The sequence below is a fragment of the Mustelus asterias genome, chromosome 14 (assembly GCF_964213995.1).
Source record: "Mustelus asterias chromosome 14, sMusAst1.hap1.1, whole genome shotgun sequence".
In the NCBI taxonomy this organism is placed as follows: domain Eukaryota; kingdom Metazoa; phylum Chordata; class Chondrichthyes; order Carcharhiniformes; family Triakidae; genus Mustelus; species Mustelus asterias.
In genome coordinates, this window is record NC_135814.1 from 59,199,458 (window position 1) to 59,212,424 (window position 12,967).

General features: G+C 41.0%; 1 protein-coding gene across 1 annotated transcript in view; it reads right to left on the reverse strand.

The window, feature by feature from the left end:
* The window catches only part of pde11a (phosphodiesterase 11a), a 362,109-nt gene that overhangs the window by 106,437 nt on the left and 242,705 nt on the right, over window positions 1-12,967 (reverse strand). Inside the window, exons 11-12 of the mRNA XM_078229219.1 lie at window positions 6,128-6,274; window positions 4,244-4,351 (exon numbers count right to left, since the gene is read on the reverse strand). Of these exons, the coding sequence (XP_078085345.1) occupies window positions 4,244-4,351; window positions 6,128-6,274 (255 nt within the window). The remainder of the gene's footprint in view (window positions 1-4,243; window positions 4,352-6,127; window positions 6,275-12,967) is intronic.

Consider the following 12,967-nt stretch of genomic DNA (forward strand, 5'->3'; position numbering starts at 1 on the left):
GGTAAAGAATGGAAATTTTTGGCACTCTGCAAAACAGGACCGTTATGCGATTCTTGCCGGTGGAGGGGGGGCTAATTTTGCTGGTGAAGCCAGCTGCTGAGCTCTTGGGACAGCATTGAGCAGGCGCCCTGATTTCCCAGGTCTCCCCCCACCCCAGTGAGGACCACAACCGGCAAGGGGGTAAGTACAAGTGAGCCCAGATGATAGCATCCAGGACTCAAGAATGACATTAATATTGAAATCAACCTCACACCTTTTGTCGGCGCAAAGCTGATTTCACTGGCAAAACAATGCCGGTGAGATGGGGGAGAGGCGAGAAGGCAGACACTAACCTGATTTTTTGCCTCTCATCCTATGTCACTGACTTGCCACACCAATCGACCAGTGCGGCAAGCCGGTAAGATTGTGCCCAGGATATAAATGTGTTAGAAGCAATGCAGAGAAAGTTCACTTAACCGATACCTGGGATGGATCAGTGTGTGGTGGAGTGGGGGAGAGGGAGGGAGGTTGATGGTGGTGATGGTGGGTAGTTATCTTACAAAGAAAGTTTGGACAGGTTGGGCCTGTATCTGTTGGAATTTTGGAGATTAAAAGGTGATCTGATTGAAACATAAGATCCTGAGGGAACTTGACAGGGTGGGTGCTGAAAGGATGTTTCCCCTTGTGCAACAGACTAGAACAAGAGGACGGAGTTCAAGAATAAGGGAACGGAGTTCAAGATGGAGATGAGAAGATTTTTCTTCCCCTCCGAGATTCGTGAATCTTTGTAACTCTCTTCTCCCGAGAGTGGTGGAAGCAGTGTCAATGAATAGTGAATGGTGGAGCAGGCACGATGGGCTGAAGGGTCTACCCCTGCTACTATTTCTTATGTTCTGGTGAATCTGTCAGCAGTGAGAAGGAAAAGGCTCTGATTTACACTGGGAAAGTAGACCTTGGGTCTGTTAACACTAGCTAATTATTTTTTGAAACGTGTCGGAAAATGTTGCTTGTTTTCTGGTTTGATTCCTGACAAAATATCAACAAAAACTCCTCGGAAGTTCTCCCGATCGGTCACTAAGTTGGATATAAGATAGATGGAAACATTCCTTACAGTTTATCAGCCAGTCCCTGTTGATTCTTCACCAAAGTTTTACAGAACCCCCAGTGCCTGTTTTCCTTAGATAAATATTACATTGTATAAATAAAGATACAGATTTCAGTCAGGTGACTCTACCTTTCTAATAGAACACATTATTCAGCCAGCATAAATAGTACAAAGTATTTTCTGGGTAAAACATAAGAAATATATGTTACCAGAAAACAAATTACCGTATGGAAGTTTTGGTATTTTCCCATGTCACAGCAAATGTTAGATAGTCGCAGTATGAACAGATCTTATTTAAAGGGGATTAAAAATAAACAATGGGATAGTGTCTGCTTCTTCTGTGTGTCCACCCTCTTCCCTTCATTCCTGTCCCCATCCAACTTCTCCCATCCATCTTGCTGTTCCATCCTTTCTCCCCTTCTTCCTTTCACTTGCCATTCCCCCCCTCCCTACCCCCGCTGCCTCCTTCTTCTGTGCCTTCAAATAGTTATCTCACCCACTAATCCTGCTTCACTTGAATACTCATCTTGCTCTTGGCTGCTGTGTGTTTGCAAATGGAAATGAGCGAGTGTATTAGAAGGTAATTTTACACCTGGGATTTGGTTGCATAGTCAGACTTGAATTGAAATAAAGCCAGAAGATATGGACTGTTAGTCAGTCAGAACCTGAAAGAAATATTTCAGATGACATACTGCATCACAGCAGACTTTCATCAGCCCCTAGATTCAAACAGTTTGAAGGAAAGACACCAACTGAAGTATGACTTTGTCTTTCTCCATGGCAGCTCATTATCTTTGTTTACTTGCTGCAGTTCCTGCAGTCAAATGTTTAACTGTGCCTCTTTTTAAATTCTGATTTATTATGATATTTATCTTTTTCTCTCATCCATCCAATTAGAATGTAAGGTTCAATGTAAGGTAGTTGGGTTCATCTAGTCTGTTTGATTCAATTATATATCCTCCGTGATGTTTTTTGTTAATGCTACAAGATTCTTCACATTATATCCTACATGGTGATTTCATAAATTTCAATCAGCTAACTAATAAAATCTTGGTCGTTCATTTATAAATTACCCAATGTACTATTAGTAAATAGATGGAAGCAAAAACCAGGCCTTTGCTTGTCTTGTACACGAGGAAAAGGGGCTTTTTGGAGCTTCTCAACACAATACCCTTGCAAGATTGGTTCTAAGCAGATGGGGAAAGTTTCTTGCCTTTATCCTAAGGACCTGTGTATTGGGCATATTTTGTCATTTAATTTTTTTAAGTTTATTTATTAGTGTCACAACTAGGCTTACATTAACACTGCAATGAAGTTACTGTGAAAATCCCCTAGTCACCACACTCCTGCGGCTGTTCGTGTACACTGAGGGAGAATTTAGCATGGCCTACGCACCTAACCAGCACGTCTTTTGGACTGTGGGAGGAATCCGGGGCAACCAGAAGAAAGCCACACAGACATGGGGAGAACGTGCAGACTCTGCACAGACAGTGACCCAAGCCAGGAATCGAACCCGGGCCCCTGGCGCTGTGAGGCAGCAGTGCTAACCACTGTACCACCGTGCCACCTAGTAGCCAATCCCATTGAAGAATTCTCACAGGCAGCAAACCACAAGTCCATTGACTCACAACAGCACTTCACTTTCAATTACATTTTAAGGAAATTATTGGGATTATTATTTGTACCAAAAATATTTATTTTTAAATCAGAAAGGAGGAGTTTGACATTCCACAAAATCTAGTGCAGGGTTCTCTGGTCTGATCCATGGTGGGACCTACTGCAAGCAAGAATGAAAAATTTGGCCTTCCAGCCAAAACTCCATCCACTCACAACAGCGCTGGAAAATCCCAGCCTCCAACAAGGGCAGATGCTTCCAGCCATAAAATTAATTGATTAGGGCCAGAAAGGCTTTTTTGCAGTGGTAACGATAAACTTAGGTTAGCTTAGTTGGATGGACAGCTCAATCAAAATGCAGAGTGACACCAACAGTGTAGGTTCACACTGGCTGAGTTTATTCATGAAGGCCCGCCTTCTCAACCTTGCCCCTCACCTGAGGTGTCGTGACCCTCAGGTTAAATCACCAGCAGTCAGCTCTCTCTCAAAGAGGAGAGGGGCCTATAGTCATCTGGGATCCACTGGTGCCTTTAAAGTCAGCCAAAAGCTCATACATACGCAAAGCTTTCAAACGGCCCCTCATAACCAGCATGACCTCCTCCCCGGCCAGCTGTCGCAAGCTATGCATTTTTATCCTTTGATCAATCCAAGGTCATTACTTCTTTATTGTTTACATTTGGCGACATTTCATTTTGCATAAACTTAGTACACCACTAAAAATCCAGTTACACTTCTTTCAACAATGTGCAACCTTTTACAGGTTTTTGCAGTTATATTGATGGAGTAAGAGTGCAGCCTCTCGTCAATTCAATGATTTCTACCTCATTACAGTAAGGGGGGCTTTCACAACTCATCCCCTGTACAATCACCACAGCAACTTCTGGATTATCATGTTTAGCTGCACATGTATGGACTCTAGAAGTTCCTGTCAATTTCAGAATAGTAGTTCTAACCATTTTGCTGTTAATGCTACCACAAAATCCAAATGCATATTGCTGAATTTCTCACATTTCATGTCCAATGGCTGGAAAGATTACTCCTTGCTCGTGACTATTGTTTGTTAATTTATTACATAGGCTAAAAATGTAATTTTTACATTTACACCCTTTAAGGTAGTTTGTTCAATGGTGGCTGCAAAATCCTGTAAAAATCTATAGTTATGTGCTTAAACAAAAGCATCTACTTTGCTTTGTTTACTCAATGTCCTTCAAAATCATAAACTCATTTCTTTCAAAAGAATTCCAGGTTTACATATTAATAGCTGCATTGTGAAATGATAATGAGGACGCACATTCATTTACCTATCCAAGTTCAACTGTGCACATCCCAGTATTGAAATTGCATTCAAGGTTCTAGAGGTTTCTGTATTAAATTTATAGTATTGCAAGCAAATTAAATTTGACTAGATTAACAAAGATAGAATAAAATGCAAAATATATTTTTGATAAATATATTTGAATAATCCATTACGTATTTTTAATAAAACGGAATAATTTATTTTCATACTTTGCAACAATATGTTACTGTATTACTTAGAATACTCACTGTCAACATTGCAAACATGCACTGAGACACATTGAATGCATGCCGCCAGTTGTGGTAAAGAACCATCCTGTAGTTCTTCCGGACAGTCAGCAACCACCTGCACAAAGTCTGTAAAATACATCTTGTAAATTCAGCGTGTGGAATAACAACTTACATTTATATAGCAGCTTTAATGTAGTATAATATTCAAGGCTCTTTACAAAAGTGGATTATAGGCACACATGGCAGGATTAGTTATGCTGGTTGAATGTATGGTCAAAAGGTTAGGCTTTGAGGAAGCTTTTAAAGACATGGTCAGAAGCAGAATGGCAAAGAGATTTAGAAAGCGAGGGTGAGTTTCACGGAACTAGACTGAGATTTATGTAACTAATTAAGAAGCAATGGGGTTGCATAGGTCAAAGGATAACAAGGCAAAGCTAGTGACATCTGGCTACGGTTATGCTGATTATGAGGGACCATTTCAAAGCTTTGACATATGAGGTTTTGGCTGACTTTAAAGGCACTAATGGATTCTATATCACCGGGTTTATTTGCACAGTGTCTTGGGAAATCAGAATTTGAGGGCCTGGCTACCTTTCAAAGTACTAATGGATTCTGCCCTGCAGGGTTTGTTGGCACAGATGTCCTGGGGAAATGGGTATTTGATGGCTGTTACAGATTTCTGAAGCTTCTGAAACTGCCCCCGCAAGTGAATTTTGAGCATTTCAATGTTATAGGGTTTTTAAGTTCTGCTTATAAAGTGGACACTAAGTGAATGCGTTGGTAAGGGTGAAGAGGGCTTTTTAAAAATTCATTTGTGGGACATTGGCGTCGCTGACTGGCCAGCATTTATTACCATCCCTAGTTCCGGGGGCAGTTGAGAGCCAACCACATTACTGTGACTCTGGAGTCACATGTAGACCAAACAGGGTAAGGGCAACAGATTTCCTTCTCTAAAGGAAATTAATGAACCAGATGGGTTTTTCTGACAATCAACAATGGCTTCATGGTCATCAGTAGATACTTAATTCTAGACTTTTTTTATTGAATTCAAATTCCACCATCTGCTGTGGTGGGATTTGAACCTGGGTCCCCAGGACAATAGTTGAGTGTCTGGATTAATAGTTTAGCAATATATCCAATCGGCCATCGCCTCCCCAACCTCCTCCCCCTCCCCTTGAAGGAAATGGAAAGGTAAAGAGGATTGAAAGGGTGTTTGAGGGGAGTTTGAAGGGGTTGGGCGTCTGGGTATCGGGTGTTAAGGGGTGAGGGTGAAAAGGGCTTTGCATTAACTGGGTCAAAGTTTCTGTGAATGGAGGCAGACTTTTTAACCCGGGTATCTTCCCATCACTCCACTTCTGTCTCTGTGGCAGCAGACCCGAACCCAGGCCGTACCACCCTCCAGCAAATGAAAGCCCTGCCTGTTGGCACTGCAGGAATGGATCGTGACTTGGACAAAATTCGCACCTCCATGATGAAAATCTGGGCCCACCATGTATTATATTAAACTCCAGAGAATATTGATGCAAGTCACTCGGACTCTCATCACAGGAACAGCACACAGTTGGTGACATTTTGTCTCTCATTTTGGATGCCAATGGCACATTCAACAATCATGCAGAGGGATGTTAGATTAGCAACAATACTTAGAACAGAGGGATTGAGGCAGTATGAGGTTTGGAAGATGGTAATATGGGCAAAAGGAGGAGAAAGGCCCACATGGAACCTGATGATGATGGTCACTCCATTTACTACCCATTAGTCAGTTTTCTCTCAGGGCTCAAGTGTCAATAAACTCACCCAAGATCAGGTATTTCATATTTTACATCAGTTTAAGAAACAAATATCCTGAATAATACATAGAAGTGATATATAAATTATTCTACTTGTACTTGGATGAATTACCTCGTAATCAATTTTGAATTTCTGCACCATTCCAAGCTCCATAAACATTCTGAGAGCTGCAGTGATCATAGCATCCTTGTCAAGAGAGAAGTCATTGAAATGGAATTCATCAATACTGAGTTCAGTAGCAAGTGGGATGTTTGCTGCCTGCAAATGGAAAGAATTCTCAGGCTTTTAATAATTCAAAATTGAGGTTTCACTTTAACTTTTCACCTGTTCTTTGCAGCAAAATAATACACTGAGATAAGGAGAGAGAGTTCTTCTTTGAAAGAAGGAAATTAGGAGAGCGAGAAGGGGTCATGAGAAGACCTTGGCGGGTAAGATTAAGGAGAATCCCAAGGCTTTCTACAAATATGTCAAGAGTAAAAGGATGAGATGTGAAGGCATAGGACCCTTAAAAGGTGAAGGGGGAAAAGTTTGTGCGGAACCGTTAGAAATGGCGGAGGTGCTTAATGAATACTTTACCTCGGTATTCACGGTGGAAAGGGATCTGGGTGGTTGTACTGCTGGTTTGCGGTGGACAGAAAGGATCGAGCATGTGGACATAAAGAAAGAGGATGTGTTGGAACTATTGAATGGCATCAAGGTTGGTAAGTCGCCGGGACCGGATGGGATGTACCCCAGGTTACTGTGGGAGGCGAGGGAGGAGATTGCGGAGCCTTTGGCGATGATCTTTGCATCGTCGATGGAGACGGGAGAGGTTCCGGAGGATTGGAGGATTGCAGATGTGGTCCCTATATTCAAGAAAGGGAACAGGGACAGCCCGGGAAGTTACCGACCGGTGAGTCTAACCTCAGTGGTTGGTAAGTTGATGGAGAGGATCCTGAGAGACAGGATTTATGATCATCTAGAGAAGTTTAAAGTAGTCAGCACGGCTTTGTCAAGGGCAGGTCGTGCCTTACGAGCCTGGTTGAGTTCTTTGAAAATGTGACCAAACACATTGACGAAGGAAGAGCGGTGGATGTGGTCTATATGGACTTCAGCAAGGCGTTCGATAAGGTCCCCCATGCAAGACTTCTTGAGAAAGTGAGAGGGCATGGGATCCAAGGGGCTGTTGCCTTGTGGATCCAGAACTGGCTTGCCTGCAGAAGGCAGAGAGTGGCTGTGGAGGGGTCTTTCTCTGCATGGAGGTCAGTGACCAGTGGAGTGCCCCAGGGATCTGTTCTGGGACCCTTGCTGTTTGTCATTTTCATAAATGACCTGGATGAGGAAGTGGAGGGATGGGTTGGTAAGTTTGCTGACGACACCAAGGTAGGTGGTGTTGTGGATAGTTTGGAGGGATGTCAGAAGTTGCAGCGAGACATAGATAGAATGCAAGACTGGGCGGAGAAGTGGCAGATGGACTTCAACCCGGATAAGTGTGTAGTGATCCATTTTGGCAGATCCAATGGGATGAAGCAGCAGTATAATATGAAGGGTACCATTCTTAGCAGTGTAGAGGATCAGAAGGACCTTGGGGTCCGGGTCCATAGGACTCTTAAATCGGCCTCGCAGGTGGAGGATGCGGTCAAGAAGGCGTACGGCGTACTAGCCTTCATTAATCGAGGGATTGAGTTTAGGAGTCGGGAGATAATGCTGCAGCTTTATAGGAGCCTGGTTAGACCCCACTTGGAGTACTGCGTGCAGTTCTGGTCACCTCATTACAGGAAAGATGTTGAAGCCATTGAAAGGGTGCAGAGGAGATTTACAAGGATGTTGCCTGGATTGGGGGGCATGCCTTATGAGGATAGGTTGAGGGAGCTTGGTCTCTTCTCCCTGGAGAGACGAAGGATGAGAGGTGACCTGATAGAGGTTTACAAGATGTTGAGAGGTCTGGATAGGGTAGACTCTCAGAGGCTATTTCCAAGGGCTGAAATGGTTGCTACGAGAGGACACAGGTTTAAGGTGCTGGGGGGTAGGTACAGAGGAGATGTCAGGGGTAAGTTTTTCACTCAGAGGGTGGTGGGTGAGTGGAATCGGCTGACGTCGGTGGTGGTGGAGGCAAACTCGTTGGGGTCTTTTAAGAGACTTCTGGATGAGTACATGGGATTTAATGGGATTGAGGGCTATAGATAGGCCTAGAGGTAGGGATATGATCAGCGCAACTTGTGGGCCGAAGGGCCTGTTTGTGCTGTGGCTTTCTATGTTCTATGTTCTATGAAAGTTCCACAAGAAAGAAAGATCCAATTTTTTTGCTACAACTACAACTTGGGGAGATGTTTTAAAAGCAATCTTCAGTGATAGCGGTATATCAAATTATAAGTCACGGACCTTTTCAAAGAAATTATGCTTTGGGGTTCACCTAACACTCTTAAGTAAAATCTTAGCCCATTTTATATTTTTCTTGGTGGTACAGAAGTTGAATATTGTTGAAAAGAAGGACATGTTGCCAATGCTTCATCTTGAGCTCATCGGACAAATGCAAGAATATCAAATTTCAAATGATCATAACAATTTATACTACAGGAGAAACGGGCGCTGATTGTTTGATTGGCCACGACATTGTCATGGAGAAAACCATGAGGAACTATAGGTTCTTCAAGCGCCTGGATAATTCAATAAAAATGCAAAGTTTGAACATACTTTTTTTGTTGTTGAGAAAGGGTCCTTGGGTATGAATATATGTTGTTTCTAGCAAGTGTAAATGAACCATGTTATGAGCTTAGTGGATTATCTTAAATTGGTTGTATTAGCACACTCAGAATTGTTCAGCAAGTGCTACCCAATTGTGGAATCACATGTAATAGCAGATGCATTTTTTTGATTTATTAAGCATGGATTGGTTGAGTAGTCTGTACTCTAGCCATTACAAACAAACAAAGATAGTTTTGCGAGATGTGACATACATTTATATGCAGGGATCTGTTCTCTGCAAACAAATATATTCACACCTTGAGGACATTTTGCATTATTCCGGAACTTGGGAGCGTATAGTTCCCATTGCTTTCTCCATGGTAACACCTCAGCCAGTGTCAACTCAGCATCCTTTCTCCTGCTGGTGTGACCATTTGAAATTTGGCATTCTTGTATTATACCGATGAGTTCAAGATGAAAAGCTTCCGCAACATGTCTCTCTTTTCAGCAATATTTTATAGTTGATATTTTTAGCATCCCAATTCTGTTCCTCAAACTCTGTTAAAAATTAGTGTTATTCAGGATTTATACTATGGAAAAATAATCTATTTTCTAATGTTGAATATGCGCCTCTCTTAAGCATTGCAGATGGGTAGCTCTCATTTTTCAACACATTTCAGAATGCAAATAGTATTTCACCGTGATTCTTCATAATTCTTAACAATTGTTTGTCAGTTGTGTATATTGAGTCCATTGTCCATACAATTATATAACTTAATGTTTGGATAGTGTATGAGAGGAGCACCAATATATTTTATTTATCTCAAGAAGGTTAAAGTAAACACTTGTAATGGATTAATTTTGTAAAATAATAATGTGTAAGCAATGCCAGAGGTTGGCTTTTTGTGCTAATAAAGATTATTTCAACTAGCTATTCTGTTTCAACCATTACTGTTCTGCAAATGTGCTTCCACTGCTGGCTCTCAAATCCCTCTTCCCTTTCATTTAACAGAGTTGAAATTTATTGTGGGAAATAGCAAATAAGCAGCCTATTTTACACCCTGCCCAATTTCTACTCAATAAAAAAGAGAATGGAGTAGAGCATCAAACAATCAATCAATTATTGTATGTTTTGCAACAACAACTACTTGCATTTATCTACATAATGCCTTCAATGTCTTACCACATGCAATATTAATTAATTGCATATTAATTTGTGTAATTGTGTGCAAATGTTGTATATTAACGGCAGATTGTCTTGAGCCACCTATAAATAAAGTAATCACCTATAAACTGTGATTGTTGGGTTGGGAGATGTATGCTTCTAATTTGCAATTCTGTAAATAAATATGAAAGTTTGTAAAGATTGGCTCCTTCAATAACAGGGTTTCTGGAATATAACATGCACTACCAACCAAGATGAATTTCAACCCCAACATGGATTTTATCCCTTTGGGGCTGCTCATTGTTCCTCACCATGTCACCATTCAAGAACACATGCATTATAAAAAAAACCTTGCATTTATATTACGCCAAGACCTCCGGATGTTCCAAGCGCTTTACAGCCAATTAGATAGTTTTGAAGCATAGTCATTGTTGTAATTTAGGAAATACAGCAAGCTCCCATGAACAGTAATGTGATAATGATAGGATAATAATATTTTGAGATGTTGTTTAAGGGCTAACCATAGGTTAGGACTCGGGATGACTCCCCTACTCTTCTTCAAAATAGTGCCATGGGATCTTTACGTTCACTTGATAATGCAGATGGGGTCTCAGTTTAACATCTCATGTAACACTCCAGTAGTGCCTCAGTACAGTACAGCACTGGAATGTGAGCCGTGATATTTGTGCTCAAGTCCGGAATGGGATGTGAAATCACAACCTTGTGACTCGCAGGCAAGTGTGCTACCAATTGAATCACTACTGATATTATAGTATTTGCAGTGCTATCATCAATAGTGTTCTGTGATTGGCTAACAGATAGTACCATTTAAATAATGCCAGATAAATGTTTTATCTGTGATACATTGTCTAATAAACTAATCTCATCCAAATTAATTGGGTGGCCTAAAATACTTGCATTTAATTTGCAAATATAACTGATTAAACGCTGGAGGTTCTGGGATCGATATTTTAACAATTAATCTGTCATCAGAACTGTCTGTATAGGGTGCAGCTGAGCTGTAGCTGTCTGTGAAAACTGCAAAATGGAGCGAGATAGAGACCTTCGACCAGTCTTGGTAGGAAATCTGCTAAACTCCTGCTTCTCATCTGCAAACTGGATTTGCTTCACCAGTTTATGCGACGCGACATTGTTGAAGATGTCGCGTCGTTGTTGAAGATGACCAGGGAGTGCTCCTTGAGCGCCGCAGTCTTGTTCAGCGCGTATTTCTCCATGTCAGCCCTGGTCCTCTCGTGTCTGAACCCTGATTCTTGACAGCAGTCAAATTATTTATCCTTTGCCAGTGCTCCTGTGCCATCTTTGCTCCTTTGACCCAACCGGGCCACAGGTTGCAGGTTGGTGACTTATAGCACATTGCTTCCAGTGCATAAGACATGCAGATAAAGTGCCACGTCTGAAAAGGTGCTACCTTTCATGAATATAATGAATATGCATCAGAACTTCATGAGTGCTGCATGACAACGATAAAGCAATCAGTATTAATTTGCATATAATTCCCAGTGGTGGCCAAGTTAACACAACTTGTAGCATTTTATACTACACCTTTACAATATAGTCATTAATCATTTGTATGACACCAACCAGTGTTAGAACATGCTTTCTCCAAAGTTTGATAGTTGGCATTTCCCCAGTTCACTGGGATATGAACAAAAGCACTGCATTATGATAGTACAGTACTGTAATATTCCAATACATCACATTCTTAGGTTCAAAAATAATTCAGACTCCAGTGCGATATTAGCAAATATTACTTCAGGCTCACTAAAAGGACTGGAGCAGTATATTAAGTAATTTTGTGAGGAGTTAAATGGATTTATACTCTTCTGAGGGAAAGACAAAGGAAATAAAAAATCTGCAGCCGCATGTAATAGTTTCCTGACATGTCTTAATGGGACCCATTTGCACTTAAATTCACCTTGAAATGGAGCAGTCAAATGAACATCATTTCCTTGATGTACTAGTTCAGAAAATTGCCTGGAAATTCAATAGCACAGTCTACCACAAGCCTACCATCACTGGTCAATATACGTGTTAGGATTCTTATAGTTCCACACGGAATAAGATTAGTCTTATTGACAACCTTGTAAATAGAGCTTGAGCCATTTTCTTGCCATGCAGCTTGTTGCTGAAATACAGCTCATTAAAAACATCTTGTGGGTAATGGCTACCCTGAGGGCAGATAATTTTGCTCTGTATATCACACAAACTCACAATCAGGTCTAAGGCCATCACCTTTGGCCCTGAGAAGTACCCAGTGTTACGAAGGGGAGGTTGATCTTCTCTCTGAGAACTAACACTCAACCATTCAAAGAGAAGAACCATCCTTCATAATATGTTTAAAAAATTGTGAGAAGGGGGATTATCTGCACTTCAACAGCTTTTCGTGGTCAAATTAAAATAACTACCTGATACTCTCCCTGTAAAGCAACAAGTAACACTTTATTTTTCTAACTAACAATAAACTGGTTAAATAAACTATTAACAAACTGAATAAAACACGGTTCTAATGGAATGCTGTTTAGATAATTACAATTCCCATCTATTAACAAAGAAAATAGAATTTTTAGCCACACTCAAAATGCAATCATGTTTGTCGCCTTCCGGGACCTTCTTTCTTCTTTGCTGATTTCTTCTGTTTTCACTATATTTTTTACGATTGAGGTGAGGCTTTCTTTTAAGACATAAATGCTGTTACACTGACAGAGACAGTTACTGTCTGTGTGTGTCTCTCTCTCTCTAGTTGCTGTGATCTGTGGCAACTGCTGGCAGGCGGTCTCCTGGCAGTTCTCTGGAGCCAGGAGCTGGTTTTATACCCCTGATGACATATCAAAATTCACACAATAGGATTGGTTTACATGTTATCAACACATCAAATTTAAATCTGATAGGCTGTTGCTTTTCAAATGCCTATTTTAAATTGATTGGTTAAAATTCAAAAACATGTTCTGATTCAAATACCTAAAGCCTGTTATCAAAGCAAGCCTGTTGTTTTTTTGCCTCTGATACATTGTTTCACTATGTATAGCATGCACCTGCTTCTTTTTAAAAAAAACTCTCAGTACAGAAAAAACAAAACCACCTTTTAAACAGACAATTTTACA